The sequence below is a fragment of the Paroedura picta genome, chromosome 1 (assembly GCF_049243985.1).
Source record: "Paroedura picta isolate Pp20150507F chromosome 1, Ppicta_v3.0, whole genome shotgun sequence".
NCBI lineage: Eukaryota > Metazoa > Chordata > Lepidosauria > Squamata > Gekkonidae > Paroedura > Paroedura picta.
The window spans coordinates 103780765-103798660 of NC_135369.1; the positions used below are offsets into that span (position 1 = coordinate 103780765).

A 17896-nucleotide genomic window follows, 5' to 3' on the forward strand; every position below is an offset into this window, starting at 1 on the left:
ACACATAAGACATATTACGTACCTTTCTGCTTAGACTGCGCTTTAGTTCTCTCTTAGCTTCTTGCTCCTCTTCTTCATTCTTCTCTATTTTTAGACAGAGCACCAGGGGGAAAGACAGCACATGTAAAAAGTATAATTATATGTTATTATGTAGTCAATATAACAGGAACTACAAAGGTCACTGTTTGTATTTCTCACTCATTCCAATTTATGAATATGATTTCCAGTAGAAGTGGAAGTCTTTGATTATAGAGGCACATATGAAAGGTGGAGAAAATAGACATGTAAGCCAGAGTATCATCCAAATCCATTCCTAATTAGCCATGGTTTGTTATTATACATTAAACTATGCCAACATCACTGGGATGTCTGCTGACTGGAAGTCACTGCAACAGGTCTGGCAGAACTACTCAATGCTCCTTCTTGAATGCTAGAAATGTAAAACAAATCTCCTTCCTTTGGTTGCTATCAGCCAGATACAAAAAGTGATACATAAACTGTGCAAATCTATTTGTGTGTTTAAAATGATACCAACTAAAGTGTTCCTGAGATTTGTTACATCAAAATTATAACCGATAAAACAAAAACATGGGGTTGCGATGGGTCGGACACGACTTCGCACCTAACAACAACAACAAAAACAAAAACCAGAAGCCAGCAATCCCAAAACATGAGCAAGAGAAACAACTAGTAATGCAGCATTAATAATTCCTAATTGCTTCCAACTCTCAATATTCATGATGTGAACTGTTCTGATTAATCGTAGTAGGCCAGATGTTCCTTGTGACTTTGATATTATTGGCGGGATAAAATAATTACCTCTCATCCTGGTTCTGGATGGAGGCAGGTGAAGCAATATCTGCTGCCAACATGAACCACTCCCTGTCCTCTGAGTGACAACCTTTCAAATACCTAGAGAGCCATCATGTCCCCTCTCAAACTTCTCTTCTCCAGGCTGAACATTCCCAAGTCCCTCAGCCTTTCCTCATAGGGCTTGGCCCTCAGATCCTGGATCATCCTTGTTGCTCTCCTTTGGACCCTCACAATTTTGTCCACATGGTTTTTGAAGTGAGGCCCCCCAGAACAGCACAAAGTATTCCAGGTGCAGTCTGACCAAGGTGGTGTACAGTGGTACTACGACATCTTGTGATTTTGACGTGATGTCTCTGTTGATGCAGACCAAGACTGCATTTGTCTTTTTTTACTGCTGCATCACACTGTCTGCTCATACTTAACTTACAGACCCCAAGTACCTAGATGTCATGAACCCACTTGTCCCCCTCAGCAGTTTTCATACAGTGGCTTTGAAGTATAAAAATAATGATGGCATTGTATACAAAGGTACATTCCAATTCATTAAAACCAACAGGATTTCATTTCTGTCCATTTTTCTATTAAACACTGCAGTCTTGTAGTTTAATATATCATCAAGGAGCGTAAAGCTAAATTTTCCATTGTGGCCTCATGGGGATTAGTTATGTTTAGATTACTTTGTAGGCTTGCTAGGGAAATGAAAAAGGAAAGACAAACAGAGCTCTAGGATCCTAGAAGGTTGTCGAAAGTCTGCTTGTTTTACATACAAAAGTAATGGTTAATATTTCACAGCTGGTACACTAAGTTTCTCCAAGGTTTCTAAAAAAGCCAGTTTTGGCAAGGGGGTAAACTCCACAGCTGTAATCTTCTAAGTGCACAATGACTGTTAACTAAACTCCCTGTAAAGGAATACAGACATTTAACCACCTTATTATAATACAATCCTGTAGAGTCCCTGCATGAGAAGCATGATGTGGTCACAAAACATGATGCACAATTCAAGTCACTGTGCAGGATATCATTATAAACTGTCCACTTTCATCTGCTGTATAGAATTCTAGATGAGCCTCCAAAGTAGCCAAAATTCCTTGGCCTAAACTTCAAGGTGTTGATGGTATGATCTCGCAGTGTCCAAGTGCTTCCAGCAAAACAAAACAAAAACACCTCCTGCATGTTTTTCTTTTCATGCAAGAACCAAGCAAGCAAAAGACAATGAAAAATTGACTGCATTCAGGAGACTTGTTGATTTAGACACAGCAAAGTAAGAGGAAATATTTTAGCCTATAACACCTTTGCTTTATTAACAGTGAACATTAAAAGATATAATCAGAGTATTATGAAACTAATTCAAATGTGATTACTTGCCTTATTTAAGAAATATTTTTCTCAGTTACAAATTGAAATGCTTACGTTTCAGGATGTTTCTCTGTTCTAATTCTTCAGAAGTAGGCCGCTGGCTAAGCCGCCTATAAAAACAAACAAAAGCTATTAGTGCAAAATATTACAAGGTTTCATCTACTCAAAAGATTTTCAAACTGTCCTTGGCCACAACCTGGCCTAGACTAGCCCTAGCCGATTCCTGGTTAGGTGCAGCTGCCTGAGCCCTGAACAATGCTTACTGGGAGGAGCAAAATAAAGCAATGGTGGCAGCCCTGGGGACAAACTGGAAGAGGAAGGAGTTGGCACCTGTAGATAATGGGGCTAAGAACAGTCTGTTTAGGGTAGGAGATGGTCGAAAATGTGGCTATCATTCACTGCCCCCCTGGATTCCCTGCTGAGCCTGCTGGAGGCGGTGGCTGCCTGGACATTGCAGTACCCAAAACTTCTGATTCTGGTGGACTTCAACATCCGAGTGGATACGCTGACTTCAGGACTTGGCCTGGACCTGGTGTCAGCCATGAAGACACTAAGGTTCGCGCAATTTGTTGCTGGCCCCACTCATCAGGCCGGCCATCCCCTCGATCTGATCTGTGGTGCAGGTGCAGCGGTAGATCCGGTGGCAAATAACATCGTTCCATAGTAAGACCACCATACCCTGAAGGCTTGACTAAGGATACCACCCCATCCCCACTTGGGTGATGGACATATTCTGGTCCGCCCACAGAGACTTATGGATTCGGAGAGATTTCTGAATGCTCTGCAGGAGCTGATGCCCTCCGGCATCTCATTTGATGGCCTTGGTGGAGGACTGGCAGTCCCGCCTCATGGCTGCCATTGATGAGAGTGCTCCTAGGAGCCCTCTCCGCCTTCACCTCAAACAGGCTCCATGGTTTACTCAGGAGCTTCGGGTGAGGAAGAAGGAAATGAGATAGCTAGAGTGAGTGTGGACGAAGACTCATGATGAGGTGGCAAGGACATCTCATTGCATGCTTATGAGAATGCGGTGATAGCGACAAAATGAGACTTCTACGCTGTTGAAAGTGTGTGCGCAAGCTCTCACAATTTTTTAGAGTAATTAGGTCTCTTACCGTCCTCGAAAAAGGGCGTAAAACGATAAGGGAATTGGATTTGAGCTGTGCGGCTTTAGCAAGCTACTTTGCGAACAAAGTTCTGTCACTCTGCCATGACCTACCTGCCACGATTGATAATTTGTGAACTGGAAACTCTGTGGCTGTCGCAGGGATTAGTGTTTTGATGGCTTCAGACAGCTCTCATTAACCGAAGTGGACAAGTTGCTGGGGTCAATGAGAACAACCACTTGCCCCTTAGATCCCTGTCCATCCTGGTTGCACAAGGAGAGTTTTCCGAAGAGCTTAAGGAGGCAGTGGTGCGCTCTTTACTGAACAAGCCATTGCTGGACCTATGGGACCAACTACTGCCCAGTCTCGCATCTTGAGTTTCTGCATAAGGAGACTGCGCTGGTTGCCTCAATGTATGATATTCGGCACCAGCTGGATTGAGGCAGTTTGGCCATTTTCGTGCTTTTAGATCTGTCAGCTGCATTTGATGTAGTCGACCACGAGTTATTGGCTCACCGCCTCGCCAGGACCAGAATTAGGGGGACTGTGCTGCAGGACCAGGAAATGTGGATCTCTTGCCAGGTCGGTGTGCAATTAACACCTGCACTGATTGCCAGGAATTTGGGAGTGATCTTTGCTGCCTCCCTTTCTGTGAAGGCTCAGGTCACAAACGTAGCCTGAAAGGCGTTCTTTCATCTTTGCCAAGCGCTGCTACAAGCGCCCTACCTGTCCTCTGACAACCTGGCCACAGTGATTCATGCCACGATCACTTCCAGATTAGACTTCTGTAACTCACTCTATGGGGGCCTGCTCTTGGCTTTGACCCAGAAATTGCAGCTGGTACAAAATGCAGCTGCTAGAGTCCTCCACTAGAACACCATGGAGGACTCCTATTCAGCTGGTGCTTCGGCATTTGCATTGGTTACCAGTCTATTTCCAGGTCAAGTTCAAGGTATTGGTACTAACCTTTAAAGCTATACCTGGCCTGAGTCCTACTTATCTGTGGGACCGCTTAGTTGCTTATGCCCCCTGCAGGGCTCTTCATTTTCTGGATATGAATCTACTGATTGTCCCAGACCCCCGGGACGTCCGCCTGGCCTTGACCAGAGCCAGGGCCTTTTTGGTCCTGGCCCAAACTTGGTGGAATGAGTTCCCGGAAGAGCTGAGGGCCCTGTCAGAGTTGTCAGCTTTCTGCAGAGCCTGCAAGATGGATCTCTTCCACCAGGTGTATAGCTGAGGCCAGGATGGAATCTCGGTGTTACCATTGGAGGATCCCCCCCCCCCCCAATGCTTGACTAGATCTGGTCTCTTGCTCCCTGCAGGACAGAATTTGACCCTCAGGCTGAACGGAGGAGATTAGATTGGGAGATTAGAATTCTGTTCACAATTGATCACCATCTGCTTAATTGTCTGTAAGGGGTGTTTAATGGGCTTTTATGGCATTTCACTGTATTTTATTATGTTGTAAACTGTCAGTATAGAAATTATATAAATAAAAAGAATATCAACAAATAATCCATTCATTTGCAGTAGAAAACTCACTGTTTAATGGGATCAGTAAATGCAGTGTGAGGGACCTATGTAGAAAGTGAATTTATTTTATTTTATTACATATTTGTATTGTATGCTGCTGTGTCATGGCAGCTAACAATAAAAGTCAGATTTCTTATTTATTTCTTACATTTATATACTGCCCTCTCCTTGTGGCTCAAAGTGCTTTACAGAAAACTTGGATATTATAATACAGGTAAAAACATGGTTCAATAATAACAGCAGGATAACTACAGTAGTAACAGTAAGATTTGGTGATAATGACTTTCTTAATTAAAATATTAACAGCAACATTAATAGTTAACTGAATCCCATAGGTTGATCAGTCCAGGGTTGCCCTTAAAGCTCCTTTTTACTGTGGTAGCTCCAACAGGGCCTGGACTTCTGGGAGCTCTTTCTAACAGTTGGGGACCAGGATGGAGAAGGACCTGGTTGAAGACAAACATGCTTCCTTAGGGCCAGGTATCACCAGCGGGTTGGAAATAAGAGTGTAGAGCTCTTTGTGGGGGGTATATTCAGAGAGGCAGTCCCTCAGGTACACTGGGCCCAACCCATGTAAGACCTTAAAGGTGAGTACCAGGGCTTTAAGCCTGATCCAGGATTCAACTGGTAACCAGTGCAGCTATTTGAGCATGGGCCAGATGTAGGACCCCCATAGAATCATAGAGTTGGAAGGGGTCATACAGGCCATCTAGTCCAACCCCCTGCTCAACGCAGGATCAGCCCAAAGCATCCTAAAGCAATGATGTTGATGTGAGGATCCTGGCCACTGCATTCTGGACCAGCTGTAGTTTCCAGGTCAGGGATAAAGGTAGGCCTGTGTAGAGCAAGTTGCAGAAATCCAGTCTAGAGGTGAACATTGTATGGATCACTGTGGCTACGTGTTCTAGGGCCAAGTAGGGTGCTAGTAGTTTGGATTGGTGCAGGTGGTAGAATATCAACCATGCTGCTCTCATAATCTGTGCCTCAATGGAGAGGGAGGTGTCCCGGATCACACCCAAGATTCTGGTAGAGTGGACTGCTGATAGATGCACCGCATCCAGGATGGGCAATTGCACTTCCTTGCTTGGACCTTTGCTACCCAGCCACAGGACCTCCATCTTTGAAGGGTTCAGCTTGAGCTATCCTAACACTGCTTCCAGACATCTGGCTAAGGATTCTCGGGGTGAATCCAGGTAGCTATCCATCAGGAGGAAGAGCTGGGTGTCATCTGCATATTGATAGCACCGAAGCCCAAAACTCCACACCAGCTGGGTAAGAAGGAGCATAAAGATGTTAAATAAGATTCTAGAGAGGACTGCTTCTTGTGGAACTCCACATCTGAGTTCATAGCGGTTTGATTGTCTTTCTCCAACTGCTACCCTCCACCTGCCACCCTGGAGGAAGGAGATCAGCCATCAGAGGGCTGTCCCCTGTATCCCGGTGTTGGCAAGGCAGTGAGCTAGAAGCTCATGATCGACTATGTCAAATGCTGCTGCTGTGAGGTCTAGTAGCACAAACAGCATTGACCTGTCTCAGTGATGGTGATGGAGGTCCTCTATCACAGCTGTGAGATTTGCTGTGAGATCAGACAAACCATATGGTCAAGGCAAAATGCTCTTTAATTCTCGAGCAAGTCCATAAGTAGCATCATAGTTGAGCAAGCCAATGCAAACTTTGATTTAACCAAAGAAATACAGTGGTATGTTTGATGCTCAGGCTTTTCGTGTAATAGAATTAAAAAAAAACTTTACCATTAAAATGAAGTGAGCTTTGGCTCACAAATTTTCATTCTCTGGAAAATTTCGTTGGTCTCTAAGGTATTATTCAACTTGAACTTTGCACAGTTAAAATTCCTCTTCAAAATCTACAAAGCACATGTTTGCTCTAGAAAAGGTGTGAGGAAGTGAGGTTGGACTGATGAACAGTAGTGTAACTTAAAATCAAAAGAATCAGTGAGTTCCTTTTGTTTATTAAAAACAAAAGGTCTGCCAGATCCAACTCTAACATTGTAGGTAATTTTCCTTTTGTATTATTAGGATCCACCTTCAGCTTCCAAAACTGGAAAGCAACACCTTATGCCAAACTTATGCCTCCCTCTTCATCCACTTCCCAAACTTGTTCAGATTGCAACTAGATACCTCACTAGCTTTGTGCCAATCTGCTGTCTGATTTCCTGCCTCTCCTCTTCAGATGTTCTCTGCAAGATGTTTTTGTCTTCCAGTTCTTTTTTTGATGGTCGGTTGCCAAGTTTGATTGCAAGAGTGTCCCTACGACGGATTTTACTTGCTAAAGAACCTGGAGGCAGGAATGGGGGAAAAGGGAGAGCAAGAAGGTTAATGAAAGAAGGTTACATTCAGGTTTCCAGTTGTATTTTTAAATACAACACACGTACACCTACCTTTTTTCATCTCTTTCAAAAGAAGAATTTTAATTAATATCAGAAGCAGAATAGTTTCAACCCATTTCATGTCAACAAGACAGTTGAATAACTTAGAAAATAACAGTCTGGTTAATGTCCCAAAGATCATAAGCGTTTCCTGATGCCTAATGAAACAACCTGGTATATAACCCCTGCTTTAGCATGTGATATAAGTATATTTTCCATTGTATTTCATTTTTTCTCTTCTCATTTCTTATTACCTTTTATTACTGCTACATATCTGTAATCATAATAATGCTCGGTTGGTTTGCAGATGATACACTTGGTAAAACCCACCCTGATTGGCCCACAGTGGGGGACATGCATCCAATAGAGAGAGGGCACTCCTTCACCCTTTTACCAACTTCGCCAACTAGGCTATTAACACCCAACCTGTCCCCTGAACATTTGGCCACAGTAATCCATGCAACGGTCACTTCCAGATTAGACTTCTGTAAGTCTACGTGGGCCTCCCCATCTCTGACCAGGAAATTGTAGTTGACACGAAATTCAGCTGCTAGGGTCCTCATGAGATCATCCTGGAGTGCGCATGTCCAGCCTATCCTGAGGCAGCTGCATTGGTTGCCAATTAGCTTGTAGATCAGGTTCAAGGTTTTGATTCTTACCATTAAGGCTATACGCGGCCTGGGCCCTGCTTATCCGAGGGACTGCTTCTCTCCTTATGCCCCACACAGGACCCTTCGCTCTGCAGGTATGAATGTGCTGGCAGTCCCCGGCCCCCCGGAGGCTTGACTGGCCTCAACCAGGACCAGGACCTTCTCAGTCCTGGTCCCGACCTAGTGGAATGAGCTCCCAGAAGAGCTGAGGGCCCTGATGGAGCTGTCAACATTCCACAGGGCCTGCAAGACCAAGCTCTTCCACCAGGCATTTGGTTGAGGCCAGGCCAGGATGAACAGGTCTCTCCCTATATAGGCCCCTGTGGAGATTTGTAGAGGCACCGCCTTTGACAACTGGGCATAGCTTGTCTCCCAGGGATGATGGTGGCTATAGAGGACTGATTGGGGGGGGGGTTTAAAATTGTCTTCCCACCATTGATGTTTATTGCTGTTTATTGTTTTCATTTACGGGGTTATATTATATTTTTATCATATAGTACTATACTCTTTTATTCTTTTAATGTAAACCACCATGAGCCAGACTGGTTTTGGGAGTGGTGGGGCTAAATCAATCAATCGATCGATCGATAAATAAAATGATGGGTCTTGCCCACCCACCATTATCTTCTTCGTCTGTGCCACTTCTAGGCACTTTGGGGGAGGAAGAGCTGGCAGAAGGTAAGCCAGGGAGTGGGGGGGGGAGGAGTCTGGCTGTGCTGGCCTTACTCTCCAACTGGGAAGCCATGCTTGCAGGCCTCCTGCTTGCATGGGAGCGAGAGGAGGCTATCTGGCCATGCATCACTGCATGCACAGCACTAGCTTTTGGCAGCCCAGCTCCTGTGACTGGGCTGCCATGCTTTCAGGCCTCCTGCTTGCTAGAGAGTGAGAGGATGCCAGCTGGATGTGTCCTGCAATGCTGACCCCAGTGGCCTGGCCCCCGTGGCTGGGCTGCTGAGCTCTGCGGGAGCCCTCCTGCCTACCTCTCCTTTCAAAGCCCATTTTTTAAATGAGCTTTGATACTATTTTCCATTTAAAAAGAATGTTTACTGCACTGTGCCCAGATCAAAGATCTTTTCTCATATGAGCAGGGAACTTTATATGCACAAACAAATCCAACTGAGCCTGTGGAGATGAAGAGGCAGGGCTACAGAGACAGGAGCAGGTTTGTTTCTCAGTGACTGGGGTTGTGCATGGTGATTTGATCCCCAGTGCTTCATCCTCCAAACCAATGCTGTTTCTCAAAACTCCTTCTCAACTCCTCCCAGATAGATAGGTGCTTGTCATTAAGACCTCTAGAAAAACAAGATGCTTATTTGGAGAGCCTTGTGAGAGCAAACCTTGCTGCTGCTCTTGGTACTGCGTGGTCACAGCCTCCCCGACAAGAATCCCAGTGCTGGAGAGCAAGAGCTTAATGAGATGCATTGCAGACCATGGAAACTTATAATATCTGAACCTACAGTTAATACAAACTCTAGCCATCGTCATAACGATGATGAGGCACAATTTGGTTTGGATCCTAACTCCCCCCTCCGTTTCTACAGTTCCTCTGGTGTTAAGCATTTTGTGCTCAATGCAAGATGCTGAACACAAAGCAGCTAATGAGTGAGGTATGTACTCTGCAAGAGAGCACCACCTCCACAACAGAGGGCACACTGCGGAAATCAAAGCATTAGGATCTAAGCCTTTGTTAAGGAAATAAGATCTTATACACATACAGTTGTAGTTATACTCCTCCTCTACCACTATTAATAAATATACTTGATATAGTGGAGTAAATGATAATACTGCTGTTCTACTGGAACAGCAACAGCAATGGTGTATATAACTACTATAACGTCACCCTTTCAAGACCAATGAGCCCAGCAACACAGCATTATCTAGCTGAAAGGGTACATTTCTTCTGGTAGCAATCTGATTTTCTATATGAAAAATACATTTGAGATGATTTAATTACAAAGCATGCTAGAATGGAATTTCAACACATTACAGCAATGCAAAAGAAACAAAACACCCACACACAATCCTGTTCTGTTGATGTTACAGCAAATATTAGACCAGATACTCCTTTGCTTGTATGCTTCTAGGGCAGGGAGGCCAGGAAAGTATGTATCTCCATGTTTTGCAATACAGACACACAAGTGATGCTCAGTATAAGGATGTTAACCTTACTTTTGGAACATGGGCAGTCTTTCAGGTCTGCTTCTTAAGATATATTAGACTTGGCTTCTGATGCCAGATTATAATATAAATGCATTTTACGTAAGCCACAAAGGATACACCCCTATATACTTTTTACAGCCTTTTCGTTCCAAAATACTTACCAGAAACCAGAAAAGGACTAAGATTTCTTGGAAGAGATTATTTTACAAGGGAAAAATCGTGAAATGTTCATCCACACACAAAAGACTTGCTTTTTACTTGGGCATCAGATTTGTAAGTACAAAAAGCAGTATCAAAAGCTGCCTTCAGACTGTCAGGGACCAGAGTACAGACTTCTCCTCAAAAGGCAAAGAGGCTGATGACTCAAAAAAGCAAGCAGCAAGGCAGCTGAGACACCTCCAAGAATTTCCTTGGATATGCAGGGTGCCCCAAGTCTCCGAGTCAGCCTGCTCATCCTGAGATATAGTCCTTCCAATTCAGACTTGGATCATGAACCCTCCACCCCAAACCTGCTGCTGAAGTCTCTCTTCCACGTAATCTCTCAAGCCTCTTAAAGCCCTGAATCACCTCAGCCTCATCTCACCACCATAACCAGGTAACCATAACCATTAGCTACTGGTCATCTGTTCCTGGAGGGGAAGGGCCTGCATCTCCATGCCCTTGAAAGAATATCTGAGGACACATTTTGCCTTCAACCTTTGCTGCAACAACACCTATGCTCAACTGCTGGCTCCAGCTGCTGCCACTTGATTCCTGCTCTGATCCTGGACCTTAACCTCAAAAAGGACACAGTGTTGCATCTTATAGGATGCAGAATGAACAAGCTCCAAGGTCTTTGCCTGGTTTATGTTTCATCTGGTGAAACTACAGAGACAATTTAAGACTTCATAGTGTCAAATGTACAACCAAATTCTATATCCTGCACTTGAATGAGAGGTAGCAAAACCAAAGTGACAAGCGTACCCAGTAGCTTCTCTGTGTTCCAGGGCTGGTATGCTTGAGCCATGGTGAAAATGAACAACTAAGTCTATTGTGTTTGAACCACACAATTGTCCTCTGAACTTTAATGTTTTCTGGCCATTAATCATTAAAGGCTTTAAACAGGACTGGAGCCCTGAGATTAACAGCAAGAACTGAGACTATATCCATCTCTGCTCTAATTTGGATACTGTCATTTCCAGTATGTACTTAATTGGCAACTCTGTTCCTTAAACCCAACTCTACTGACTTTCTCCTGTTGTAAAAGCAAGCAAGGACAGCCACTGGCCATTCTTAGGCTTTCTCTGTGGCTATCTCCATGTGATATAATACCCTTTTCAAGCATACTATGAAGCATATTATAAAGGTGTCCACTTTGTGGAATTTCTGCAGCCAATGTCAAACAGATCTATTTTGTAAAGCTATTCCAAGTCCTGGCTGAATTGACTGTGTGACAGACAGGAGGTGTTCAGCCCATGAAGAGAAAAAACAGCCAACTGTTTCATCTCTGAGCCTATGGGAGTGCTGCTCCAGCATCCAATCACCTTTCCAAGGGCGGATGGAATGTTGGAAGGAAACACAGAGACAGTCTTAGTTCAGGCTTCTTAGGGCACTGTCTGGGTCTGCCTCAGCAAGAGAGCAGTTTGATGGACACCTCTGCCAAGAACATAGAGTACTTCACTGTTAGGCCTGTCTCTGGTGATCTTGTACCATTTAGTCAGACCTTGTACCATTTAGTCTGACTCCTGGGAAAGGTAGGCTGATCTGGTGGGGAATCCTGTGTACATGAAAGGATCCAACCTTGTGGATAGTCAGAGAAAATCTGTTTCTCCCTGCCAGCATTAAACAGAAACCACACCACACTCCGAAGCTATAACTAGTTTAAATGTATATGACCCAATCAGGTTTCTCCTTTGACTATCTGGGGACCTGTGCTGCTGACCTGTTCTTTAAAATAAACCCATAGATAGATCAATTTTCTGTGTTATTTACATATAAAACTGTGCTCACCACAAAACTTACCTAATGGCAGCAAACCAAAAACCTTTACATTTGCTTCCCTAAGAATGCCATCTGGCTATGGGGAAGGTTTACAGTGCAAAATAAACCTGATCCCATGAAATTATAAGGAACTGCATGGGTCTCCAGTTGGTCGAGAGGGGCTGTCATTGATTCTTGTTTGTGGTTAGACTTGGTTGTAATGAATACCAAAACATATTTTAAAGGCATCAATTTAAGCTACCTTGGGTGTACTGGAAAAAGGCTGGCAAAAGTGACATAAATAAATTTCTATCAATTAGTGGTATAGCAATTACAAGCCAAATGGATGCAAAGACATTGTTAATCTTGAGATACGCAGCATCCTTTATAGGAAACATTAGCTGTGTTTCAAAAGCATTCTAAGAAGGCTGTAATTTGCCATCATTTTAATCTTCTAAACAGAGTACACCAGGGACTCCAGGGTACATTCTAAATCAATCAGAAAGAAGTATGGATACTTTTTAAAAAGAGGCTTACAAGGTTATGAGGTGTAACTGTCATATTTGAAGATCTATCAGATTGCCGAATATTGGCTGGAGGGTCCCCAAACAAAGTTTGTTTCTCTTTTGAAAAAACTTTAATATTTTCTACTCTGTGCTACAAGCTGTTCTTTTCCATTGCAAAAGTGATAAACAGCAATTTACTTTCACTACCTGGTTCATCATCATCATCTTCGTCATCGTCATCTGTGTAGAGTATCGGCCCATCTGAATCTGAGTCACTGGTGTGATTCTCTTTGCTGCTTTCCCTTTCTGGAGTGTTCAAGGCTTCAGAAGATTCATCTGTCAATTCAGAACTTTCTGGGCCAGGGCTCTCTTTTTCATGGTGTTCATTGGTAACAGAACTGTAGACCCATTTGAAAACAAAAACAAAAACCAATCTGTAACATTAATGCACACTATATAGAAAAACAGCCAAGAGGCCACTAATGCATAACAACCAAGAATGCAGACGAGAACCACTTTGTCAGGCTATTTTAATCCTTTAAAAAACAATGCACTGTCCATATATTATTTTATGTATGAACACTAGAAATCTAGTCATTTGTATTGAAAAACACATAACAAAAAAGATGCCAGAAAACTTTAAAATATCCCTTATGCTAGATTCAGTCATGGATAGAAAAGTTTTGATTTAACACTTACTTGAGAAAGAAATTATGGTGATTCCCCAAGCAGTAAACCAGTTCTCCCAGATACTAACAACAGAATTATAGGCAGGGTTCTTCACATTTACAATTCCATGTGCAAAATTTGTCACAGAAATTGATATATAGTTTTAAAGTATATGGCTATGACCTGCAGGAAGCTTTGACATTAAAGGAGCTAACATCTGTGCCTCCCACAAGTATTAGATCTGATTACATTGATTCTGATAACAACCATTTGCCTAAATCTATCTTACTGCCTGCCACCCACCCCCCAAAATACACAGCACCAACATAAAGCAATAATTCAGATATTGGATCCAATATGTAGTAAGCATACTGAACGAATCTATCCAAGGTGGCAATATGGAAACAGTTGTTTATTGACCTACATTATGGGCAGTCAACAATACTTTTAGACATATTCAGCACACCAAGGCTTTCCCACCGAGTCTACATAACCGTGCATAATCATTTCAGGGAATTTGGTTTTCTGAAAGAAAATCCTTGAAAAGTCAGAAACAGATGGCTGGCCTTCTGTTATCAACAATGGATTCTAACAAATAATGCAAGTTGTATGTCTGTAAAACATGGAAAGTTTTTTGAGCACAGAATACAGACTGAAGTTCTGATGATCAAGAAATGCAACAGGTCAAACCCAAAAGGAATGTTCACTTTTACTTGATCACACTTCCTTATCTCACAGTTGAACATATGAAGGTACTTCATACTGAATCATACCATCATTCTATCGAGGATAGAATTGTCTATTGTGGCTGATAACAGCACTTCAGGGTTACAAGCAGAGTTTTTCACATCATTTGCTTTTAACTGGAGATGCCAGTATTGAACTCAGAGCCTTCTGCACGGAGAGCAGATGCTCTGTCAATAAACGACAGCACCAGCAGCATTACGAAGCACAGGGAAAAGTACAAAATCTTATTCCCATGTCAAGGTAAAGAGGAGTAAGAGGCAATGGTGGACACCCACCCCCCCCCAGCAAAAGAAAGACACCCCCCCCAGCAAAAGACTTTTCATTGCCCTTTGATATCTTCACTTGCTGACTTGTAGCTTGTTTCAGTAAGCTTTCTGAATCCTTCTGCCCACTTCTCTCAAATGGACCACTAAGAACAGGGACAAATTACCCAGAGCCCACAGGCCCTCTGTTTACTATCACTGGCTAAAGATCTAAGGGTCTCTGGGTAGCTCCACCCCCGCCCTGTCAGAAAGAGCATTATTTCCAGGAAAGGCCTTAGCCACTGGTCAGAGAAGGTATCGCAGCAGGGATCCCACTACCCTGCTAGGAAGATGCGATCAATAGTCACTTATCCGAAGACTCAGGACTTGAGATGGACACTCTTGCCTCTGCCACTGTCCAGAAGTTGAAGGGCTACTGGGTAAAGAAGGAGTTGTATTTAATCTATTGTTTACAAACTGCTTTTAGGATCATCTGATTGAAACATGGGATGCCCCCTTTTAAAATAACAAATGGGAGTTTCAGAAAATACAGAACATCCTGGCAGTCTGAGATGCCACTAGATCAAACATTTTGTTTTAAAATAGAACTATGACCCCTAACATGCTTTCTTCACTCAACTTTCATTTTCAGAAAAGTTTCCAGATCTTACAAATGCTCAGGTCATAAAAGAAAAGTATGACCAAATATCTACATGGCCTCGGATTGTTATTTTGAACTCTGATACAGATTTGAGAGTCAAGGCAGCTTAAGTTCTTCTGAAAGATTTGGGTTAATGCTTATACTTTAAAACAATAATAAGTCATCAAGTATCTCCCCCTCTTCCAGTCTTACTGTACTGTGTCCCAAATTATTATAACCAGCACAGCACACAGCCTTACCATTCTGTGTCTTCTCCCTCACTTTCCAGGCTACTGTCTAAAACAGCATGACTTGAGTAGCTTTCATTGTCTACTTCAATTTTCATATGAAGAACACTAGAATCTGTGCCAGGAACAGACAGGTCTAGTTCACTGTTAACTGGCACATCTTGTATGTCTGAAAAACTGGTGGGCTGAGAGCTTGGAGATGGGATAGATGGAGGAAGAGGAGGTGGAACAGCAGGAGGAGGGGGAGGAACAGTAACTGTGTTAAGCTGGTTTGTATCTTCAGTTTCAGGAACAATACAGGAAGTCTTTTCTGGATTAGAGGCTTCTGCCTTTGTTTCTGAATTGTCCGTTCTTGACTTTGAAGCAGAAGAAATGTCCCCATCAGCAGGTGTTCGTGTTGTCACCTGTTTTCCAACCTTTTTTTTATCCCGAGGTGTTCCTTTGCCCGTTTTGGTTGATGACAGCTCCTTAGAGGCCTTAGGGCGAGATGATGATGATGATGATGGAGATGAAGAAGACTTGGAGGCTTGCACTTTTTTTACATGGGATGAACTAGCTGAAAGAAGACAACACATATACTTCTTGATTTCAAAAACTGTTTAAAAACACTGTGTTGAGTGTTAATATACTATAATTTTCAAATGTAACTTTCTGCCAAAACTGGAACCTAAATAAGCAACATTCACTGCACTTATGTACAGAAAGGGCATAAAAATCTCTCAAGAGGCCACACGTGTTTAATCAGGGTAGTGGGAAGCAGGATAGTGGATCATGAGTTCCTCTTTGGAATGTGGATTGCCCTCTGTCCTTCCTTCAGTATTGACACTAACATCAGCCATGGTTAAGGATAACTAAGGTTGTTGCTTCCAGGACTTTAAACTGGTTAACAAACCCTGCTTAAGATTAATAGTAGGACTGATGTACCTCCTAATTACATTAAAGACCAGTAGGGTAAGAGGGGGGGTAGGAGGCAGGGAAGAACGGCAGGCCTTCAATTATTTCCCAGTTGCTTAACCACAGTTAAGAAATCAGAAATGATGCGTGCATGCCAGCTGATTGGCAGATTGTATGAAGAGACAGGCACAGAGCTGGGGAATTTAATTTCCCATAGTTTGGGAACAAAAATGTTCTCAGCACTATTTTTAGAAATCTGGTTGTTGAAAGATAAAAATAAATTTTAAAAATACCTTGTAAAGCTGATGCACAAAGCACTGCACTCCCATGAGGCTGCTGGTACCTCAGTTACTTTAAGTCACTAAAACTGAGACAATATATGCTGGCTATTGCTGTGCCTCTAAAGAAAGTGTAGGCACCCTGATAAATCTGGGGTTCACTGATTCATTAAATGAAAACCTAGGATTCCTGGACTCTCAATGAAGGAATATTTAATTCTCGCCCTCATTATTCCTAAGATATTTTAGAAGTGGAATGTTTGGAGGTGGGGGGAGAATCAGAAATAAAGAAGCAAGTATTATTATCCAGGTCACATTATTTCTAAATCTAAAAATTGCACATCTTTATATATCCCAATCTCCCATAGTTAAAGACAACAATTTCAGAACAAGGTGTTGTTTGCTTAAGTATAATGTATTCACAAACCATATTTTGGTATGTTCCGTTTCTGAAAATGACAAGTGGGAAACCTGTAAAGACTCAGGGGTGGGAGGGAAAATACCATTCTTCCTTGCTAACAGTTTTCGCATTTCCTCTTGGCTCCTCAGTACTTCTCTACTTGATTTCACCTGGCATCCTATGTCCATCTTCACACATCTCCAGTCTACCTGCGACCACTTGGCTTTTTCCTGTCTTTCCTCCTGGTTACAAAGGGACCAGTTTCCATCCTATTCCTTCTCATTGTTTTACCTCCTTTTTTATTTTTGCTTCTGTATATTTCCATGGTTCTGTTGTGTTCTGCCCCCCCCCCCAACCCCCAATCTGGACCACTGCTCTAGTATTGGACACTATTTGTGGTTTCTATGGCAAGCCAAAATGCCAATCAAATTCTAATATTTGTTATATTCAAGTGGGTAGCCATGTTGGTCTGGTTGAGGACAGTGCATGGGAAATCAGATGCCCCCCCCCGGTTAGATTATCACTGGATGAGACCATTGCCTGGCACCCATGGTTTCCCCCCAGAACACACAGAGAGGGGGTTAGTTCATCTGGGGGCTGGGAGGATAGGTAGGGCACTCCTCTCTGTATGAATCTGTAGGGCATTCTACTTTGCAGGTATCAATCTGCTGATGGTCCCAGGGCCCCAGGAGGTAAGCTTGGCCTCAACCATGGCCTTTTCTGTCCTGGCCCCTACCTGGTAGAATGAGCTCTCGGAAGAACTGCAAGCCCTAATGGAACTCTCTGAGTTTGGCAAGGCCTGCAAGACAGAGCTCTTCTGCCAGGTGTATGGCTGAGGCTGGGTGGTGATCCTGGGGAATAAGACTGGGTCTCCCACCTCCCCTGGTTCCTGGGCTCAGTGTTAGATTGAGTCCAGAGCCTCTGGATGATCTACCCCCTGGTTTTTCCACCTTCAATTGTGTGACTGTAACCCATCAGCTACAAAGGCTCTGAGATGTTGGGGGAGGAGTCTATACTTTTACCACCATGTAATTTAGAAATTGTTTTATATTTTGAGGAACTGTTATAGAATTGTTGTAGAGTGTATTGTCTAAGGTTTTTACAAAATTGATTGTGTTCTATAATATGTTTTATTGTGAACCGCCACAAGCCAGCTTGCTGGGAGCAGCGGTATAAAAATCCAATAAATAAACAGATAAATAGGCTTTTTGCCGCCAGGATATATTTTTTAATGGGGAGTTAATAATAATAATATGTATCTTATGTGGGTTTTTATTACTTGTAACCTGCCATGAGATGGCATTGCTGATAG

General features: G+C 43.0%; 1 protein-coding gene across 4 annotated transcripts in view; it reads right to left on the minus strand.

Annotated features, from left to right (window-relative positions):
* Positions 1-17896, minus strand: part of PHACTR2 (phosphatase and actin regulator 2) — a 139577-nt gene that overhangs the window by 11590 nt on the left and 110091 nt on the right. For all 4 annotated transcript variants that reach the window (XM_077350997.1, XM_077350973.1, XM_077350990.1 and 1 more), the window contains 5 exons: positions 15025-15568; positions 12674-12864; positions 6944-7100; positions 2224-2279; positions 23-84 (listed from right to left, as the gene is read on the minus strand). In XM_077350997.1, coding sequence (XP_077207112.1) covers positions 23-84; positions 2224-2279; positions 6944-7100; positions 12674-12864; positions 15025-15568 — 1010 coding nt within the window. The remainder of the gene's footprint in view (positions 1-22; positions 85-2223; positions 2280-6943; positions 7101-12673; positions 12865-15024; positions 15569-17896) is intronic.